The sequence below is a fragment of the Mesoplodon mirus genome (assembly GCF_964341445.2).
Source record: "Mesoplodon mirus genome assembly, chromosome: 4".
Classification (NCBI taxonomy): domain Eukaryota; kingdom Metazoa; phylum Chordata; class Mammalia; order Artiodactyla; family Ziphiidae; genus Mesoplodon; species Mesoplodon mirus.
In genome coordinates, this window is record NC_138979.1 from 128946366 (window position 1) to 128968156 (window position 21791).

Consider the following 21791-nt stretch of genomic DNA (forward strand, 5'->3'; position numbering starts at 1 on the left):
TAGTTGGTTTACAGTGTTGTGTCAGTGAGGTTTTAATTTGCGTTTCCCTGATGGCTAGTGATGTTGAACATCTTTTCATTTGCTTATTGGCATTTATATATTTTCTTTGGAGTAATGTCTACTCAGTTCCTTTGCCTATTTTTATTTTTAATTTTTAAAAATTAATTAATTAATTAATTAATTTTTGGCTGCATTGGGTCTTGTGCACAGGCTTTCTGTAGTTGCGGTGCATGGGGGCTACTCTTCGTTGCGGTGCGCAGGCTTTTCATTGCGGTGGCTTCTCTTTGTTGCAGAGCGCAGGCTCTAGGCGCGTGGGCTTCAGTAGTTGTGGTGTGCGGCCTCCGTAGTTGTGGCTTGTGGGCTCTAGAGTGCAGGCTCAGTATTTGTGGCACATGGGCTTAGTTGCTCTGCGGTATATGGGATCTTCCCAGCCCAGAGCTCGAACCCGTGTCTACTGCATTGGCAGGTGGATTCTTAACCACTGTGCCACCAGGGAAGCCCCCTTTGCCTATTTTTTTTTTTTTTTTTTTTTTTTTTGCCGTACACGGGCCTCTCACTGTTGTGGCCTCTCCCATTGCGGAGCACAGGCTCCGGACGTGCAGGCTCAGCAGCCATGGCTCACGGGCCTAGCCGCTCCACGGCATGCGGGACCCTCCCGGACCGGGGCACGAACCCATGTCCCCTGGATCGGCAGGCAGACTCTCAACCACTGCGCCACCAGGGAAGCCCCCACTTTGCCTGTTTTTAAATAGGGTTATTTGTCTTTGTTATTGAGTTCTAACTTTATATATTATAGATATGAGCCCCTTATCAGATATGTAATTTGCAAATATTTTCTCTTATTCTGTGGCATGTTCTCCTCACTTTCTTGGTGGTATCTTTGAAGCATAGAACTTTTAAATTTTGGTGATGCTCAGTTTATCTATTTTTTCTTTTGTTGGTTATGCTTTTGGTGTCATTTCTAAGAAACTATTGCTTAAAACAAGGTCACAAAGATTTACACCTGTGTTTCCTTCTAAAAGTTTATTCGATTAGCTCTTATGTTTAGATCTTTGATCTATTTTGAATAAATTTTTGTATATTGTGTTAGGTAGGGGTCCAGCTTTATTTCTGGCATGTGGATATCCAGTTGTCTTAGCACTGTTTGTTGAAATGACTGATCTTTCCCCATTGAATTTTTGTGGCATCCTTGTTGAAAATCAGTTGACCATAATTGTGAGGGTGCATTTCTGGGCTCTCAGTTGTATTTCATTGATTTATATGTGTATCCTTAATACCATTTTCACACTGTCTTGATTCGTGTAGCTTTGCAGTAAGGTTTGAAATTGGGAAGTATAAGTCCTGCAACTTTTCAAGATCATTCTGAGCCTTTTGCATTTTCTATGAGTTTTAGAATCAGCTTGCAATTTCTGCAAATAAATTAGCTGGGATTTTGATAGGGCCTATGTTGAATCAGTAGATCAATTTGGGGTTATTGCCATCTTAGCAATATTATGTCTTCTGATCCATGAATATGGGATGCCTTTCCATTTATTTAGGTCTTCTTTATTTCTGTAATATTTTGTAGTTCGCAGAGTATTAGGTTTACACTTCTTTTGCTAAATTTATTTCTAAGTATTTTTTTCTTCTTGATGTTACTGCAAATGGAATTAAAAAAATTATCTTTTATTTGCTCATTGCTGGTATATTATTTATTCTCTTGTTACTTTCTAAACATTTATGGGACCTTCAGAGAGGTCTGCTCTTTTATTTGTGACATTAGGTTTATTGTCCATCTTTCTCTCTTTGTCACCTTATCCTTGACAGGGGTTTATCAACTTTTTTAGTGTTTCCAAAGAACAGTCTTTCGGCTCAGTTGATTCTTTTTACTCTATTTGCTTTCTAATTCATTACTATCTTTATTACTTCATTTTTAACTTTTCTTTGGTTTACTTGCTTTTCTTTTTTATCACTTCTTGGGATGGATACTAAAATCATTGAGTTTTTAGCCTTCTTTTATAATTTCTGCATTAAAGTTATAATTTACTTGGCAAGTTTGGCTTTTATTAAAGAATCTTCTTAGTTTTGATATGTCATGGTTTCCTGATCATTCAGTGTAAAATATTTTAAAAATTTTATTGTGATATTTTCTTTGAAACATTGGTTATTTGTTAGGATATTTATTACTTTCCTAACATATGGGGATTTCCCAATAGTTTATTTGTTATTAAGTTTTAGCCGAATTCTACCTAATTGTATTTAATTCAGAGAATATCCTTTGTGTGATTTCGCTTCTTTATTTGTTGATACTTAATTTCTGGCTTTTCATAAGATTGATTTTGGTAAATGTTTCATATACAATATACATACATACATATTATTATCCTTGTGTCAACACCATACCATTTTATTTACTAGTTTATTGATATATAAATATAAAAATTGTCACTTGTTAATTTTTTATTCATATCGTCTATTGGTTATTGAGAGAAATATGTTAAAATTTCCCATTAAGATTGTAGATTCGTTTTTCTCTTTTAGTTTTATTATTTTTATGTATATTGAGGCTATGTTAGATGCATATAGATTTAAAATTATTTATATTCTTAGTTAGATTGACCATTTTATCATCATGAATACCTCTGTTTTATTTGTACTAATTCTTCTTTTAAAAATTTTTATTGGAGTATATTTGATTTATTACAATGTAGTGTTAGTTTCAGATGTACACCAAAGTGAAGCAGTTATACATATACATATATCCAACCTTGTTTAGATTCTTTTCCCATATAGGCCATTACAGAGTATTGAGTAGAGTTCCCTGTCCTATACAGCAGGTTCTTACTAGTTACCTATTTTATATATAGTAGTATGTATATGTCAACCCCAGTCTCCAATTTATCCCTCCTTCTCCTTATCCCCTGGTAACCATAAGTTTGTTTTCTACATCTGTGACTCTACTTCTGTTTTGTAAATAAGTTCATTTGTACCCCTTTTTTTAGATTCCACATATAAGCAATATCATATGATATTTGTCTTTCTGTGTCTGACTTACTTCACTCAGTATGACAATCTCTAGGTCCATCCATGTTGCTGCAAATGGCATTATTTCATTCTTTTTAATGGCTGAGTAATATTCCATTGTATATATGTACCACATCTTCTTTTTTTTTTTTTCCACAGCATTGTTTTTTTGTTGTTGTTTTTTTATTTGTGAGGTGGGGAGGTGGTACGCGGGCCTCTCACTGCCGTGGCCTCTCCCGTTGCGGAGCACAGGCTCCAGACGTGCAGGCTCAGCGGCCATGGCTCACGGGCCCAGCTGCTCTGCGGCATGTGGGATCTTCCTGGACCAGAGCACGAACCTGTGTCCCCTGCATCAGCAGGCGGACTCTCAACCACTGCGCCACCAGGGAAGCCCAACCACATCTTCTTTATCCATTCCTCTGTTGATGGACATTTAGGTTACTTCCATGTCCTGGCTATTGTATTGTAGATAGTGCTGCAGTGAACATTAGGGTGCATGTATCTTTTTGAATTATGGTTTTCTCAGGGTATATGCCCAGCAGTGGGATTGCTGAGTCATATGGTAGTTCTATTTTTAGTTTTTTAAGGAACCTCCATACTGTTCTCCATACTGGCTGTATCAATTTACATTCCCACCAACAGTGCAAGAGGATTCCCTTTTCTCCACACCCTCTCCAGCATTTATTGTTTGTAGATTTTTTGATGGTGGCCATTCAGACTGGTGTGAGGTGATACCTCACTGCGGTTTTAATTTGCATTTCTCTGATAATTAGTGATGTTGAGAATCTTTTCATGTGCTTTTTGGCCATCTGTATGTCTTTTTTTGGAGAAATGTCTATTTAGATCTTCTGCCCATTTTTTGATTGGATTATTTGGTTTTTTTGGATAATTGAACTACATGAGCTGTTTGTATATTTTGGAGATTAATCCCTTGTTGGTTGCTTCGTTTGCAGATATTTTCTCGCCTTCTGAAGGTTGTCTTTTTGTTTTGTATTTGTAGTAATTGACTTTGTCTGATATACAGTGTAACAACCCCAGTTTTCACTTGGTGAACATTTGCGTGGTAGATCTTTTCCCATTATTTTACTTTCAACCTTATTATATGCTTGTTTAAGCTGTCTCTTTTGGAAACAGCATACAGATGGGTTTTGCTTTTTTTAATCAGTCTAAAAAAATCTTTTAATTAGATTATTTAGTTCATTTGCATTTAATGTAATTTCTAATTTATTAGGGGTCAAATCTACCATCTTAACTGTTTATTTTCTATTTGACCCACCTGTCCCATGTGGCTTTTTCTCTTCTCTTGTTTTCTTCTGGATTGAAATAGTCATTTATTAATTCAGTATTTTCTACATGAATGCGTTTGTTATAGATTTTATTTTTTTAATGGTTACCTTAGAGATTGCGACATGTATCCTTAATTTATTAAATTCTAATATAAATTTGTGCTGTTGCTACTTACTGGATAATGCAAAGATCTTAGAATGCTTTAATTCCACTTGCCCCCTTTTATCTAAGTGCTGTTGCACTATATATATATATGTATTTTTCTTCTCATTATTAATTTATTTTATTTATTTTTATTTTTGGCTGCATTGGGTCTTTGTTGCTGCATGCGGGCTTTCTCTGGTTTTGGCAAGTGGGGGCTACTCTTCATTGCGGTGCACGGGCTTCTCATTGTGGTGGCTTCTCTTGTTGCGGAGCATGGGCTCTAGGCACATGGGCCTCAGTAGTTGTGGCTCGCGGGCTGTAGAGTGCAGGCTCAGTAGTTGTGGTACACGGGCTTAGTTGCTCCGTGGCATGTGGGATCTTCCAAGATCAGGGCTCGAACCCATGTCCCCTGCATTGGCAGGCAGATTCTTAACCACTGCTCCACCAGCGAAGCCCTGTTGCACTATATTTTGACTTTATATTTATATAAACCTCCAAATCGTTTTATTATCCTTTGAAACAGTCAAGATTCATTTGGATTTATCCACACATTTATTCTTTCCATTGTTCTTTTTTTTTTTTTTTTTTTTTTTTTTCTTTTTGCGGTACGCGGGCCTCTCACTGTTGTGGCCTCTCCCGCTGCGGAGCACAGGCTCCGGACGCGCAGGCCCAGCGGCCATGGCTCACGGGCCCAGCCGCTCCGCGGCATATGGGATCCTCCCAGACCGGGACACGAACCCGCATCCCCTGCATCGGCAGGCAGACTCTCAACCACTGCGCCACCAGGGAGGCCCTTTCCATTGTTCTTTATTCTTTCTTTCCTTTCCACCTTCTGTCTGGGATGATTTTCCTTCCTCCTGAAGGATAGAGAAACTTCCTGGTCTTTTCTTTTCTGGAATATACTGTTGATAAATTCTCTTAGTTTTTGTTTGTCTGATAATGTCTTTATTTCTCCATTTTGTATAATGCTCTTTATAGAAGTCTGAGATGGCAGTTGCAGTTATTTTCTTTAAGCACTTTGGACATCTCATTTTACTGATTTTTTTCCTTGGCATGTTGTTTGTGGGTCAAAGTCAGCTATAAGTTTTATTGCAATTTGGTGATCTTGTTTTGTATTTTTTCTCTTTCAATTTAAAAAATTGAGGTATAATTTTCATATAATGAAATGGACATTCTTAAATATGCAGTTCTGTGAATTTTGACAGGTATATTCACCCATGAAACTACCACTCCCATCAATACATAAAACATTTCTATCACCCTTATATTTCCCTTGTGCTCATTTTCACTCAGTCCCCTACCCCTGCCAGCAACCACTGTTTTCATTTCTATCACCATAAATTAGTTTTTGTCTGTTTCAGAGTTTGTATAAATGAAATCATACTCTTTTGTTTCTGCCTTTTTTCAGTTAGCATTGTGTTTTTGAGATTCACTATGTTGTTGCATATATTAGTAGTTTTTAAATTTTAACTTGCAAGTAAATTTGCATTACATCAACATATCAATTTTTTTTATCCATTTACCACTTAATATGGTTATTTCTAGCTTTTGGCTATTATGAATAAAGTTGCTATGATCATTCTATCTTTTTGTGTGTGGGGGTATATATTTTCATTTCTCTTTTGTAAATATCTAGTATTAGAATTGGTAGGTCATAGGGCAGGTATTGTATAACTTCTTAAGAAACTATCTGGCTACTTTTATGATTTTCTCTTTATCTTTGATTTTCAGCAGCATTACTAGTTGTCTAGATGTGGTTTCTTCTATTTATCATCCCTAGGCTTCATGATGTTCTAGAATCTGTGGCTTAATGTCTTTCTTTAGTTTTGTAACATTCTTGATCATAACCTTTTCAAATATTGTTATTGCTTTTTTTTCTTCTCTTCCTGTAATTTTAAATACTTGTATTTTAGTTTTTTACTATATCCCATGTATCTCTTATGTTCTTTTCTGGGTTTCTCATCTCTTTGTTCACACTTCAGTCTAGATGTTTTCTTCTAATCTAGCTTCCATTTTACTAATTGTCTTCATCTGTGTCTAATCGTCTTTCAAACCATCTTAATTTCATTTATTTCCTTTTTCAGTTCTAAAGTTTGTTTTGCTCTTTTTGTAGTTCTTTTTTTCTGGTTTAATTATTTTGGTTCCTCTTACATATCAAGCTTACTTATTTTAATGTCTGAAGGAGAACTGTATTACCTGAATCCTCCAAGAGTCTGCTCTCTTGCTCATTTTTTTCTCTTGGTTCTCAGTCAGATCTTGTTTTCTTGAATGCCAGATTATTTTACGTTGAGTATCAGTAATAGTATAACAAAAATTATAGTGGTAAATTTGAAACTGTGGGCAATATTATCTTTCTGCAGTGAGGATTTACTCTTCCTTCTCATGGAATTGGTGGCTCATAGGGCAGGTGTAGTTTGGAATAAAATTTATGGCCCTTTTACTACAGTGTTGCTTTCTTTCAGTTTGAAGGCTTAGAGTCATCTTTAAAGGATGCCAGCTTTGAGAAGGAGTCAACAGAAGCACAAAGTTTGGAGGTAAAAACAAATAGTATAATTATAAAAGTTAGGGGAAAGATTCTTACTAAATAACATAAATTTTGAAAGTCATGTATCTTCTCAAAACTCACATTTCAAAGGAAATGTGAAAGAGTATCTCTAGATGTTAAAACTGAACAAGTTAAATATAGGAAACAGAATATTAGTAAGTAGCATAAGGTATTTTAAAAATTTGACCTCTTGTTGATAACTTGTTTTCAGTGAAGCATATTCAGTTCAATGTAATCTAGAGCTATATAGAAGCTTTTTATTCTTCATTCCTGGGAAGTGTATTAAGGTAACCATTTCTTTTTTGACTCAGTTTGCTCTAGGAAGGAGAAATAGGATTTATTTTCATAAATTTAGGAATAGTTGGCAATGAAAAATTATCTAAGTTGAGGCAGTACTTGCCTTTACCTCATACCAATGTATTAGGAGCTGACTAGAATTAGACCAAAGATTTATGTTATACACAGTGGTGTGCTCGTAAATGTTTAACAGCTGGCTCTTTAAAAAGCAGGAGCCTTTATTTGTAGCATTTGCTGGGTTCTGTTGTGTAAATACTCCCACGTTGACCAGTTTCAAGGTACCAACATGATGCCACTGAATGTGGAGTTTGGAAGAGATAAAGAGTCAGCTCTCCTGAGTGAGGCATGATTTAGGTAATAGTAAGGAAGGAAACTGTGATAATTTGTCATTTAGCTAAGCTATGACAGATTAGGGTAAGTAATAGCAATTTCTTTAGAGATGGAAATGTTGTAAAAAGCATACTAATATTAAAGTAGAAAACAATGGACTTTGTACTTTTGTTGTACAAGTTCAGTCAGTTCAGCTTGGCGGTTCTCAATCACTGATGTCTGTAATCATCAGAAAGCATATGTATCATGAATCAGAATTTCTTAGTAGAGTCCAAAGGAAATTATAAATTGAATTCCAAATGAAATTAATTTCTTAACCTTTTCTTTCTTCATTTGTTACCTATTAATATTCTTAAGAACTTGTTGAAATTGTTGTATTTTATTTGTTGACCCTCTGTTTTAACTGCTGTTATGGTAGTAATTTATTAGATTGATTAAAAGAGAATTTTATAAGGAATTTAGCATGCTGACAAAACAGCAAAAACTGGAGAGCAAAAATATTTACTCAAGCTTTGTGATGTTGTGGATAAAATAAAACACACCAATTTATTCTCAGGCATTGAATTTATGTAATCTGGCCGTAAAATTAGCTAAATTTTTACTTTATAATGAATATTTTGGAAGTTTTCCTCTAATTTTAGTAATTTTTTTAAACATATAGTGTTTATTTTCAAGATTGGTAAACATAGTTGAATATAAACTATAATGTGATATAATTTAAAAAATTGATGTTTGAATCTATAGCTAAAATCAAAACAATAGATTAATTTTGATTCAAGTCAGAGAATTCATATAATCAGATAGTCAAATTTGGGGAAATATATATATATATATATATATATATATATATATATATATATATATATATATATATATATATATATGTAAATGAGTTTTTTAACCAGTATAATATAGTATGTAGTTGTGCTACTTTTATTTTGGCCTGCATTAAATTCTTTGATTCTTTTGGTTTTTTTTTAACAAGTTTGTTGAAGGATCACAAGTATCAGAGGTATGTTTATTACAGTATTTAAAATCCAATTGGAATAATCCAACAACTAATCATTTTAAATTAAAAAGGTCACAGAAAATATGTCTTAATTCAGTGTGGAATATTATCTTGATTGTTTTTTGAATTTATTTTTTATTTTATGTATTTATATTAAATTTGTTTTTTTTCTTATGGTTTCTTTTACAATGCTTTAGAGCAGAAGTTGGCAAACTACACTCTGAGCTCTCCACCTGTTACTGTAAATAAAATTTTATTGAAACAGCCATGCTCATTCATTTACGTATAGCCTTTGCTTTCTCACTACATATGCATATCAGTTGAATAGCTGGGACAGAAAATGTGTGGCCTTCAAGCCTAAAATATTTACTTTCTGTCTCTTTATAGAAAAAATTTGCGATACCTGCTAGTATTGCTGTCATTTCAGTGTTATAAAAATGAACAAATATATAAACTAGACTTATTTAACTTATAGTGTATGTATTTGATTACACTCATCTGATTTATCTTGACCAAAAATTTCCATGTCAGTCTTATAAAGTTGGCTTCCTCTTTTAGGCAGTCTGTGAAAAGCTGACTAGGTCCACATCTGAACTTGAGGATGAAATACTCATTCTAGAAAAAGAGTTAAAAGAAGAGAAATCTAAACATTTGGAACAAGATGAATTGGTAAGACTTTTGTGTTTGAGGAGACTGTAGGAAAAAGAAATTTATTGAGTTAAAAAAATGATATGATATTGGTTAAAGTATTACATGCACTGGAAAAAAAAAAAAGAAATCCAAAGAATACAGAAGGCTGTAAAGTGGAGAATAAAAATTTCCAGATCCACTAGCTCTTTTCATTTGTTAGGGGTTACCATTATTATGTTACATTTCTTTCATATTCTTATAGAAATTTTCTATTTGCACTATGGAAGTAGCTCACATAAATAATTTAAGTTGGACAGTCACATACATAGTGGATTTTAAAAAATTACTCAAAACATGTATTAAGAACTTTAACTTTCCTTTATTTGTCTTTCTATTTTAAAATCTGTCTTAAGGATGATCTTGATGTGTGTGAGACTATTTAGTAAGATATGATGCTAGTGGACTTCTTTTGAGCCTATATAACTTAAGTGTTACAAAATATTAAAGATGAGTTGAAATACTGTTGTTATGTAACTTTTGTATGAAATCCCTTTAAGCATATGGCTGAGAATGTTTCTTAATTTGAACCCTCACTTTTGGAGCAAAAATGTTAGGTTAATAATATAGTTAATATATATGGCATCTTGGAAACTGGAGGAGTTTAGTATATACTTGTTTATTGATTTATACTGCCTTTTTAGATGGTGGATATTTCAAAAAGGATACAGTCCCTAGAAGATGAATCAAAGTCCCTCAAATCACAAGTATCTGAAGTAAGTTGAATTTCTTTAATAGCTCTGTTGCTTTTGAAAATCAGTTACATTTTACAATTACTTTTATAATTAAAGAATAAGGTATAATAATAGAATTCAGATGTATTTTAAAAATACAGGGTATCTGAGGAAAGTTCATTTTTTTCATTGGACAGTATTTATTGAGCCATTGCTATGTACTAGTCACTGTTGAAGGTGATTGGCACTTAATATTAGTAGACAAAATAGAAAGACTCTTGTGGATTTTAAATTCTGGTAAGAGAGACAGACAGAAAGTTAACAGAATTTGCCGCGTAGTACATAGAAGGTTACAGGAGGTTAAATCATTTGTCCAAGGTCATGTGGCAAGTTAGTGGCAGAGCAACTAGACCTTGAGTGACTAGACCTTGAGTCTAGGCCAGCCTTTTTTTCTGCTACAGCATGCTTCCTCTCCTATTAATATTGGCACATTTTTTATTTTAATTCCGTGTTTCAGGGAGTGTGTGTAAAAAAGAGCTATTGTGTTAAACTAATTCTTGTAATCTCAATATGTTGTATTTTACTTAGGCCAAAACAACCTTCAAAATATTTCAGATGAATGAAGAAAGACTTAAGGTAGCTATAAAGGAAGCTTTGAGTGAAAATTCTCAACTTCAGGAAAGCCAGAAACAGGTTTGTACTGTAAAGGGACTCCAGCTTGTGAGTATGTAATTATAAGCGTTCTAGAAGGGCATAGTCATGACTGACCCATGCTAGGGGCAAAAGTAGGCTCTTTCTGGAGACCACAAGAGCAGGACAATCTCCTATGTATATCCTATGGTGTCTCTTTTATATAGGATACAGAGGTCTGTATTCCTGGAACCCTCTTCCGCCAGGAGTGAAAGTAAGCCCGGGCACTCAGCACTTTAATAATAATAATAACAAATAGCATTTATCACAAATCTTCAAAGCCACACTGAAGGAGGGCAGAGAATACCATGAGAGTTATTGCAGCTGTGTGTCTGGGCCCTGAAGACAGAAGCAGTTATTGTGGCAGATCTAATGAGGATTTAACTTTTACCCTCTTCCTCCCCACATATGTAGACACTGCCACATACCCAAATATATTTCCTCTCCAGCTGTTGTCCCGATACAGTTATAATTTTTCAGTGGGAACATTTTTTAATGATTATATTATTTATGATTTTCTAAATAATACAGCTGAGACACATGGTGTGCTCTGATTACATATTCCATTTCACTCAACATTTTATTTGCCCTAGAGTTAATAATTGTCTTGTTTCTTTTATACCTATCTGTAATTCATCTGTAGTTCAATCATATATATCTCTTTTAGAGATTATGTAAATATTTATGTGTTCAAATGCTTTGGTTAATCTATTAATTTAATTTTTTCCTTGAAGCAGTCCTTCCTGGGGTCTTCCATCCTCCTGGTCCAGTAGGAACTTGTTCTCTAGGTCTGTTATATTTCTGCTGTTCTGAGATTTCACTTCACCCCCATCCTTTCCCTTGTCTTTCTTTTGTGTTAGATCTTTTATTTCCTGTGTCCTACCTGTGCTTCTGTGTGGTGAATTCCCTTGATTAGCTTCCTGAGAAAAGGTATAGGAGGTAACTTTTAAAAAACTTTCATGACTTAGACTGTCTTCTTCTTTCATACTGTTAACATTTTGGTTGGGTATCTTCTGGGTTGAAATTTTTTTTCTTGATATTTTGACATAATCGCTCTATTGTCTTCATTTTCCAGTATTACTTTTGAGAAGTCAAATGCTATTTGGATTACTGAACCTTTTTTGTGACCTACTCTTTTCCCCGGTAGAAAATTTTAATATCTTTCATTGTTTCCAGTTCTCCAAAATTTCATGATGGTGTGCCTTAGTGTGGGTCTTTTTCTCTACATTTGTTGGATACTCTCAGTCTGGAAACTTGCTCTTGATTCAGTTCTGGGAAATTTACTTAAATTATTTCATACTTTTTGGGGTGTATTTTGTATGATATATGAAATTATTGAAAATGTCTTTTTTGGTTTCTTTGTGTCTGTGGAACTTTCATTCACTTATTCTCTGATATTTTTCACTTGTAAGAGTTCTTTGTTTTGCTTATGCCTTTTTCTGGTTTCATGGATGCAGTGTCTTACTTTGCTGAGGATATTATGTTTTTTTTTTTTTCTCTTTTTTGACACGTTTTTCCCTGAGTTGCCTTGTTTCCTTTGAGCTCCTTTATTTTCTGTTTTAGTCTATGTCTTTTATCTAAGAGTTTCTTTTTTCAGGTATTTGATGGTTCTTGGGTGTCTGCTCATTTAATAGTGAAGCCCTCCAAATCTAATTGGAAGCTCTGTGTGTGTTTTTCGTGGACCCCTCCGTAGGGTAATCTGGCTAGGGTATTTCATTGGAGGATCCCCGATTGTTGGTATTCAAAGACCATTTTCCACAGGGATGACTCCTCCATAGTTCCCATTTGGGAGGTATAAGCCTGTTTGCCAACAGTGAGGTAAGCAGCTTAGTGAGGTAAGGAGGGCTGGTATCTCACTCTTCATTTCAGTAAGTCAACTTTCGCTTAATGCTTTTATGTTTTCATCTTGTTACTCACACCTTTACCTGGGTCAGGTGTCCCAGAGTTTCAGATTCTAGCTCTCCAGAGCATAACCTTCCAGGTTCTTGCCAGATGTGTGTGTATGTGTGTGAGTGTGCCTGTGCACATGCATGTGTGCATGCATGTGAAAGACAGTGGTGTGTGTGTGGGGGAGAGGGATGGATTGAGAATTAGAGTGTGTGTATATGTGTGCGGGGAGAACTTAGGGGATTTTCTAACTGCTTTTCATACAGACTTTTGGGCAGTCCTCCTCTTTTCATTCCACATATACCGTAGTACTTGTGCCTCCAAATCATGAGCCATTCTGAGTTGTATCAAGTCAACCTGCTTTTAGAGTCTCCCATCTTCTGCCTTAGATTTCACTTCTGTCTGGTCTTTTACCATGCTTCCATCTCTTTCCACCTTCCACTTCTAGAATTATCTTTTTCCTCATCACGTTTTCACTTTTTCTTTGTGGGTTTATGCTTTTTTTCCCTTAAACCTCTTTACTGTCATCTTAGTAGATTTCAGGAGAAAGTGGTGGTACACCCTGTGTTAATTTTGCTATGTTATCAATATAATCAAAAGTGACCTTTTGTACCTTGAAAAAAAATTTCACCTAGATTGTCTTACTCTTTATAGCTGCTTTCATCTAATTCCTTTTTAATCACCAGAGTTCTTGAAATAAACTATTCTGTATTCACTGATTCCATGTTCTAACACATTCCTTCTTTAACCTTATAAGACTGCATGCTGTGTATACAGTCTCTTTAGTAAATCACTAGAGACCAGCCAATCACCAAATCTAAGTTTCATTCTTCAATTCTTATTTATTTTTAATCTGTCAGTGTTGTCTTATTCTATTATACATGCATGGAGAAGGATTGGTTTTTCTCGTGCTAGGGAATATGCTAATGAAGCCTTAGTTTTTCAGAGAAACCCAGTAATTACTATTTGATAGAATAGAGTTTTAAAGACTAAATAAAATTGGCCTTTTTTTTTCATATATATATATATATAGGCCGATTCTTTTGTAAATTGCTTGCTGATTCTATTTTTTTTTGGGGGGGGCTATTTTTCTTAATGACTTCTAAGAGCTCTTTGCATGTCAAGGTTATTAACCCTTTGGTATATATAAGAATTTCTTTCTCATTACTTGCTTGTTTTTAAATTTTCTGTTATTTTTTGATTTGCAAAGCTTTTAAGCAGTATGTAGTTAAGTTTATCTTTTATAACAATCTTTATCTTTTCTTCATGTTGAGAAAGTCTTTCCTCTCCTGTAAAAGTATATACGGTAAAAGATTATTTATGCAGAATTTGATCTGTTCTAGATTAATGGTATTTCTGAAGGTTAGTTAACCACAAAATGGCACATGATTAAAAAAAATAAATTTTAGTACAAGTAAGGTATGGCATGTTATATGGGATATAAGGAATGGTAAGGAATGGCCAAACCTAACAAATATGCTTGTCTTAGAACGCTTTTTATTTGATATAAGTTTATTATGTAAATCAGTTGAAGATTGTTTTAAGTGTCTTATTTTGCCTTACCCCTGTTTTGAAAGTTCTTTGAAAACAGTAGCCCTTCTTTCCTTCCTGCTTTCCTTCCTTCCCTTCTTTCCTCATTCCATTCCTCCTTTCCTTCCTCTCTCCTTCCCTCCCTCCCTTTCTCTCTCCCTTCTCAGTAACACATTGTGTTGTATATTTATTAGTGGTACACCTAGGTATATAAATAAGTGCATCTACACCCACGTATGATAAGATAATATGAGGTACTTTTCCTTTTTGTGAGGTTCTATTAATGATACACCTTAGATATATAAATAAGTGTACCTACACATAAGTATGATGGATAATATGAGTTGCTTTTCTTTTTATTTGGGGTTTGAATTTTAGCTTTCACAAGAAGCTGAAGAATGGAGGGAACAAGTGAATGAACTTAATAAACAGAAAATAACATTCGAAGACTCCAAAGTACATGTGGAACAAGTTCTGTGTGATAAAGAAAATCAGATTAAGGTAAATGACCCTACTGGTTTAGTGAATGAGTTAAGCTAGAATTTTATACTAATTTGTGAAATTTGAGAATTTTTGTTTTTAGCAGCTTTTATTTTGATAATTTATTTGGCCAAATTTGAAGAAGTGTACTTTTGGGCATATACATTCCAATTTGTACCAGTGTTGTTATCCTTGCTGACTAATGTTCCTTGAAGACTTTGTAGATTTGTAGTATATATACATCTATATTCCCTGTGTCCTTTTTTCTTCTCTCCTCTGTATTTTAGCCTAGGTATTTAGTGAAGAGAGACAAAGGATATTGGATTTTACCTTTTATCTTAAGACTGCCATCTTTTTTTGTTGATAAGAAGAAGTTGGAAAGAATTTTATAAAATGGACAAATGAGATTATGTGTATTGGCTGAATGTCTTTAATACTAGATTAACTGTTATATGTACTTTTACAGAGAGGAATACTTTAAGTAAATCTAATTGAAATTTGACTCCAATAGGAATAAAATAGTTGATATTACTATTTGGATTTGTTGATTTTTTTTTTTCCTACACCCCATCTCTCCCTCCTACCACTTTTTCCTGCCTACCCTTTTATTTTATTTATTTATTTTTTTAACATCTTTATTGGAGTATAGTTGCTTTACGATGGTGTGTTAGTTTCTGTTTTATAGATGAATCAGCTATACATATACATATATCCCCATATCTCCTCCCTCTTGCATCTCCCTCCCATCCTCCCTATCCCACCCCTCTAGGTGGTCACAAAGCACTGAGCTGATCTCCCTGTGCTATGCAGCTGCTTCCCACTAGCTATCTATTTTACATTTGGTAGTGTATATATGTCCACCTGCCTACCCTTTTAAATCTTACACTTTCAAGCTGCAAACAGATACTCAAGTGTAAATACTAAGTAATAAGCTGTACAATTAACATTCTGTAATCTGCACAGTGAAGTGGATGTTTTTATCTTGAAAGCTATACATTTATGCTATTTACGTTGCTACTAAGGATGTTTTTAAGATTCCATCTTTAGGATTTGTATTCATAATTTGTTTTTTGTTGTTGTTGTTGTTTTATTTGTTTTGTTGTTTTATTTTTTTCCCCTAAACTTACTCCACGAAAGAACTTGGGACTCTTCCTAACAGAACAAGAATGAGATGCTAATCTCAAGCTCTACTCAAAGTTGTAGGCCATGATATTTGTGCCTGGAACTCAAGAGGGAGGAGATCGAAGGGTGGAAATTGTAGAGCAGAATGGGTTTTTTTAGGTGGTCCTTCCACAGAAATACGTGGGACAGTCTATTTTATTCTCTATGGTTTAAGAAAATCTTCCTTTATTTAAGAAAATTCAAAAAAGTACTGTTGGAAAACCTCTAAGGTTCCAATTCAGATTCTCTTTTATAATTTCCTTTTCTTTATGTCAGTTGAGCTCCTCAGCTAGTTGTTTACTTGAATAAATTGTATCTGTGAAATCTGTGATTTTTTCATATATCACGTACCTCACTTGAGGATTTGTTTGACTTCACACAAAATTGACTCTCATGTTAATGACCACTCTTACTATGGCAAGTGAGAAACATCATGTAAGAAATGTTTTGTTCCTTTATAGTCATGTGATACTTTTAGCAAAAATGGGCCATTATCAAGTATTGTTTTTGATTTAGGAATAACCAGTTTTGATTTTTAACTTGCAGAGTTTAATAGTAAATAAATGTTAGTTTTTGAGAGTGTTTACATATTTTATGCCAGGTGGAGAATAAGAGCTCCTGTACCGTCATCTATGTGGATTGATTTTTAGACTACAACTATGCATTCAGAAGTTGTAAAGCTGTTAGCATAAGGTATTACCCTCTCTCTTTTTTTCCCCCTTTGCTAAATGTCAAGTCTCTGACTGAGCGCTTACAAAAGATGAAAGACTGGGCTGCTGTGCTTGGAGAAGACATAACAGATGATGATAACTTGGAAATGAAGAGTGATTCAGGGAATGGTGCGGACTTAGGTATTAAGTCATGACTTATCCTCTTTTACCGAAAACGATGACTGGCTCTTGTATTTCCTTTTAGTTCCCCATGTGCACCATGTTCTTTATATACTTGTGTAATATCCTGTCCCTCTCTCACTATCCCGTATGGTTGTTTCGGCTGGGATAACACCTTTTCAGTAAATCTTTTCTCAGCCCCTCAGATAGACCTTCAGTCTTCTCCCTCTCTGTTCTTTTTATATGTTGTACATTACAGCACTCTTCACATTGCATCATAATCATTTCCATGCCTGTTTTTCCCTGTACTGTAAGCTGATCAAATGGCTGGGTGAGTGGTTTGAAAAACGAGTGTTATATAAATGAACGCCTCAGGATACCTTTTTTTTTAGATGGTTCAGATGTTTACAGTACTTTAATCTTGGCCATCCCAAATTCTTATTGCCATTGCTGGTTGCAGTCTGGAAACTCAGCAAAAGTTAGGTTCACTATAGCCACCTAGTGTATTTTCAAACCAATTCCTTTGACTTAAAAAAAGAACATTTTGTTTTGACATGATTATAGACTCACAGAAAGTTGTAAAAGCAGTACAGAGAAGTCTCATGTATCTTCATCCAGTTTCTCCCAATGATAGTTCTTCTGACTTTTGTGCCCTTTCTCTTTTCTCTCCCTCCATCCCCTGTATAATTAACAAATATTAAGGAGAAGGTGTGATTTTTAAAAAGATTTTCTTTGATGATAGCATTAATGTGTTGGAAGAAAAGTACATTTTAAAGTAAATACATATAGTTCTGTTTATACTTTTTCACTTCTGCTTTATTTTGTAAGAAATAATTCTTTTTCTAATGAGAAAACTCATGCTTTTTTAATGTTTTAATTTGGAGTATAATTCCACTCATATTTTGTGTGCTGAAGGATTCTAAGAATAATTGAGATGGTGGGCTGGATTTAGGTGAATACCAAATCCCTGTTATAACTCTGTTCTTGGAGTTAGTGGTGAAGAACCTTGTTAGATGATACTGTGGTACTTCCAGTGCTTTTTTAGTTTAGCTTCCTGGGAGCAGGTTCGAGGCTCTTCTGCCTTATATTAAGTTCTTTATTGTAGCAAGAAGAGGGATTATAAGGCTCTACTTGAGTGAACTAATAAAATCATTTGAATGTCTGTTGTGGCATTGCACTGTTTTCTCAGTTTATTATTATGTTTTTGTTTTTCACTATAGATAATCAACCAAAAGGAGCTTTGAAGAAACTGATTCATGCTGCTAAGGTTTGCATTACTACAGAAATGTAAAGAATATAGAGAAAGAAATAAACATCCATATTTCCTAGTAACTTTTAAAAGTCCATTTTATAGTTACCATGAAGTGATAGAATTTTTAGAAGTGATCAGAATTTTCTTCAATTGCTTTTTTCTTTTTTTATAGTAACTATTGTTATTATAAAATTATATTGTTAATTTTTAGAATTTATCATAAAATGTTTCAAGGTATACACTCATTTCTTTGGATAAGGAATATATTAAGAATGTTTACTATATATTCTCCCATACTTCCCTCTTTATGCATTCTTCATCCTCTGGTCTCAGTATTTTCTGATCCCCTATTGCCTAATATCTTATTTTGAGAAGTAGGTATTAGATTCATTTTCTTGTGGTTTATCCCTAACCTTTTTCATCCTAGTAGTGGTATCCTGATCTTTATTGATCTATGTGAAGTCTTGGTAATGTAGTTTGAAGGTTGCTTTAATCAAAACTTATGTGCTGGGACTTCCCTGGCGGTCCAGTCATTAAGACTCCAAAGCTTCCACTGCAGGGGAAAAAAAAACCCCAGAACTACAAAAAATGAAAAAAAAATCTTACGTGCTGAAAGCAAATAGCTACTATTCAAGCATCTGTCACTGATCTTCTCTGTTCCTGTTTGGAGATTTACAACTATTGATGACTTTGCTAACTTTCCAGGATGGAAGCTACATTGTTGGTTTGTGTAGTCTAGGCAATAATTTCATCAGAGTGTAAAAGAGCTTCAAGGGATTGGGATGGTGTGTTGAGATTTTTTTGTTTTTTTTTGGTATAATTGATTAATGTTGCTTTTCTTCCTTCTCCTTCTCCCATTCTTTGAAGTTAAGAGCTTCTTTAAAAACCCTAGAAGGAGAAAGAAACCAAATTTACACTCAATTATCTGAAGTTGATAAAACAAAAGAAGAGCTTACAGGTAGGTAATCTACATACTTATAAAGTTTTTCTAAATAAATACATTTTATAGAGAATGGTACATTAATTGAATCAATTATGGGGAGATACAATTTGATTTTTTTTTTACTTTTGTTGGTTATCTGAAAAGTTAGTCATGAGGTTTTATTGTTGTTGGTAAAGCCATATCCTTTTCTCCATATTTATATAAAATTAATGGCATTATTTTAAAAAACATGTAAAACTACTTACCTTTGAACTTCAGTGTCATACGTGTGGTATGGTTTTAGTTGTTAAAAAGTAGCAAATTATGGGCTTCCCTGGTGGCGCAGTGGTTGAGAATCTGCCTGCCAATGTAGAGGACACGGGTTCGAGCCCTTGTCTGGGAAGATCCCACATGCCGCAGAGCAACTCGGCCCATGAGCCACAACTACTGAGCCTGCGCGTCTGGAGCCTGTGCTCCGCAACGACGAGAGGCCGCAACAGTGAGAGGCCCGCGCACTGCGATGAAGAGTGGCCCCCACTTGCCGCAACTAGAGAAAGCCCTCGCACAAAAAGGAAGACCCAACACAGCCAAAAATAAATAAATTAATTAATTAACTTTAAAAAAAAAAAAAAAAAAAGTAGCAAATTAAAAATGTTAACAGAGGGGTGGGATAGGGAGGGTGGGAGGGAGGTGCAAGAGAGAGGGGATATGGGGATATATATATATACGTATAGCTGATTCACTTTGTTATACAGCAGAAACTAACAACATTGCAAAGCAGTTATACTCCAATAAAGATGTTAAAAAAAATCTTTGTTAACTGCAAAATTGATTTTTAGTAGTGGTACTACTGTATTTTACAGAACTTTTTACAGAATAGTTTTTTCCTTTAATGTACATGCATATTATATTAGCACATACAGGAATGATGTTAGACCTGTAGAACTGAAGTTGTTTTTTTAATTGAAAAGATTTTTATTTATTTTGCTGATAGTGTTTTTTTCCTAAAGTAAACAAATGCAGTTAGTTAGGTTTGACATTTTTTAAAGTTGATATAAGTAACATTCCATTTTGTAAAAAAAAAAAAAATTCACCATAACTGTTAGCATAAAAAAATAATGGAAGGACATTCTCAAATGTCAACCATGATTCTTTTTGAATACGGGACAGATTTCTATTTTCTTTGTACTTAATTGTATTTTCAAAAATTTCTAAAATAAGTGAACTGTATTTATAATAAGACACTTTTTGAAAAGGTTGAACCACCAGAGATACAGATTATTTAAAAAATTATCATTGCCCTATTCACACGATACTGGTAGTTGGATTTTTTTTGGATTTTGAAAAACATTAATTTTAACTTAAAAATAACATTTTGCTATATGTAAAGCATAGTGCTAAAAGCCATGGGAGATTTACAGGAGGAAAAGATATGGAGCCTGCTTTCAAGGAAGCCATATTTTAGTACATTAACAGGCTCTCAGTGAGGAACTGTAGTAAGTGCTAGAATAGCAAGGAATTTGCTCACCAGTTACCCCATCACTTAATAAAATTTCTTGGCAAATTATTATTTTCTAAAAGTAGTATTTGGAGACTTTGTGTTTGTATACTTCTTCCAAATCTTTCTTTTTTTAAATGGGTCATGAAAGATAAATTTCTGTAATTGATCTTCTATTCATAACAGGAAAGTTTTCTTCTAAACTGTTTCTCCTCTGATCTTGCCTTTTTTGGTAATCATTTACAGTCCTCTTTTAAGATACAGAGGATTTGAAACAAAATAGTTAAGGTAGAAGTACAAAAATATAATGAAGATTTAACTGTTTAATTTTTTTTTTTAAGTAGGGATGATCCAATTTTTTTTTTTTTTTTTTTTTTTTTTTTGCGTTACGCGGGCCTCTCACTGTTGTGGCCTCCCCCGTTGCGGAGCACAGGCTCCGGACGCGCAGGCTCAGCGGCCATGGCTCACAGGCCCAGCCACTCCACGGCATGTGGGATCCTCCCGGACCAGGGCATGAACCCGTGTCCCCTGCATCGGCAGGCGGACTCCCAACCACTGCGCCACCAGGGAAGCCCGGGATGATCCAATTTTAATAGAGATAATATCCAACATTAATGTCAGTTAAATGACGTAACAATGGCTTGTTAAGAATTGTTAAGACTTAACAGTGGCAATGGCTTAAAGCGTAGGTCAACACTTTTTAACTGATATAGATTTAAAAATTTCTGTGGAAAGACAGATGTGGACAGTTTCCTGCACATTTAATCATTTAATGTTAAGGTATTTTCTTTAACTGTCATTTTGGTGTGTACCTTTAATTAATAGATGTTGTAGAATAATTATATACTATTACATGTAATTAATAAAATTTTAATGCTTGTTAGTATGATTTTGAAACTGCCCTCTTTAGGCAGAGTGTTTTGCCTTGTTTTAAGATATATGGTATAGTGGTGATTCATACACATTTTGGGGGAGATATCACCTCAGTCATAGAGGGGTTGAATTAACTTATGTTGGAAGAGTAATAAGGTTTTAAAAACAGTGGTTGCACTAATTATAAAATATTCATAATTAATTAGAATTGTTAATTTTAGTTCAATAGATAATTCTTTTAGGTTGAAACAAAGCTAAAGTTGGTATTTTTCTTTCCAGTCTTGATATGGTTTAAGCTAGCAAGACTTTGGAGCATTTGTTATCAGAAGATCCAAATTTCTGGCTTGATTTATAACACATATCAAAATTTTGGCTTAAAAAGAGGCTGGGTTGAAGTTAACTATTAATGGATAAAGTTTTTACTAGATAAAAACATGCATTATTCATCATGTGGAAGTAGTTTCATGGAAAATATTGAACTAAAATATTTGCCTTCAAAACTCTCATCACCAAAACTTTGAGAATTTTAGTGACTTTTTTCTCCTAGACTGAAAATTAGATGCTAGAATTAGAATATTGAAGGTTTTAGGAAATTTTTTTAAAGGAAATCTTTAAATAATAAAATAATGTATAATAATTTATATAGCTCTTTAAAATGTTAAAAGGTATTTAGGTGAACAAAAAAGAATGTT

General features: G+C 34.1%; 1 protein-coding gene across 6 annotated transcripts in view; it reads left to right on the top strand.

Moving 5' to 3' along the window:
* Positions 1-21791, top strand: part of MIA2 (MIA SH3 domain ER export factor 2) — a 105305-nt gene that overhangs the window by 46358 nt on the left and 37156 nt on the right. For 4 of the 6 annotated variants that reach the window (XM_082620176.1, XM_082620181.1, XM_082620179.1 and 1 more), the window contains 9 exons: positions 6897-6968; positions 8592-8618; positions 9174-9284; positions 9947-10018; positions 10565-10669; positions 14462-14584; positions 16461-16575; positions 17775-17821; positions 18674-18764. In XM_082620176.1, the coding sequence (XP_082476302.1) occupies positions 6897-6968; positions 8592-8618; positions 9174-9284; positions 9947-10018; positions 10565-10669; positions 14462-14584; positions 16461-16575; positions 17775-17821; positions 18674-18764 (763 nt within the window). The remainder of the gene's footprint in view (positions 1-6896; positions 6969-8591; positions 8619-9173; positions 9285-9946; positions 10019-10564; positions 10670-14461; positions 14585-16460; positions 16576-17774; positions 17822-18673; positions 18765-21791) is intronic. The other 2 variants (XM_082620177.1, XM_082620180.1) reach the window with 1 other exon arrangement.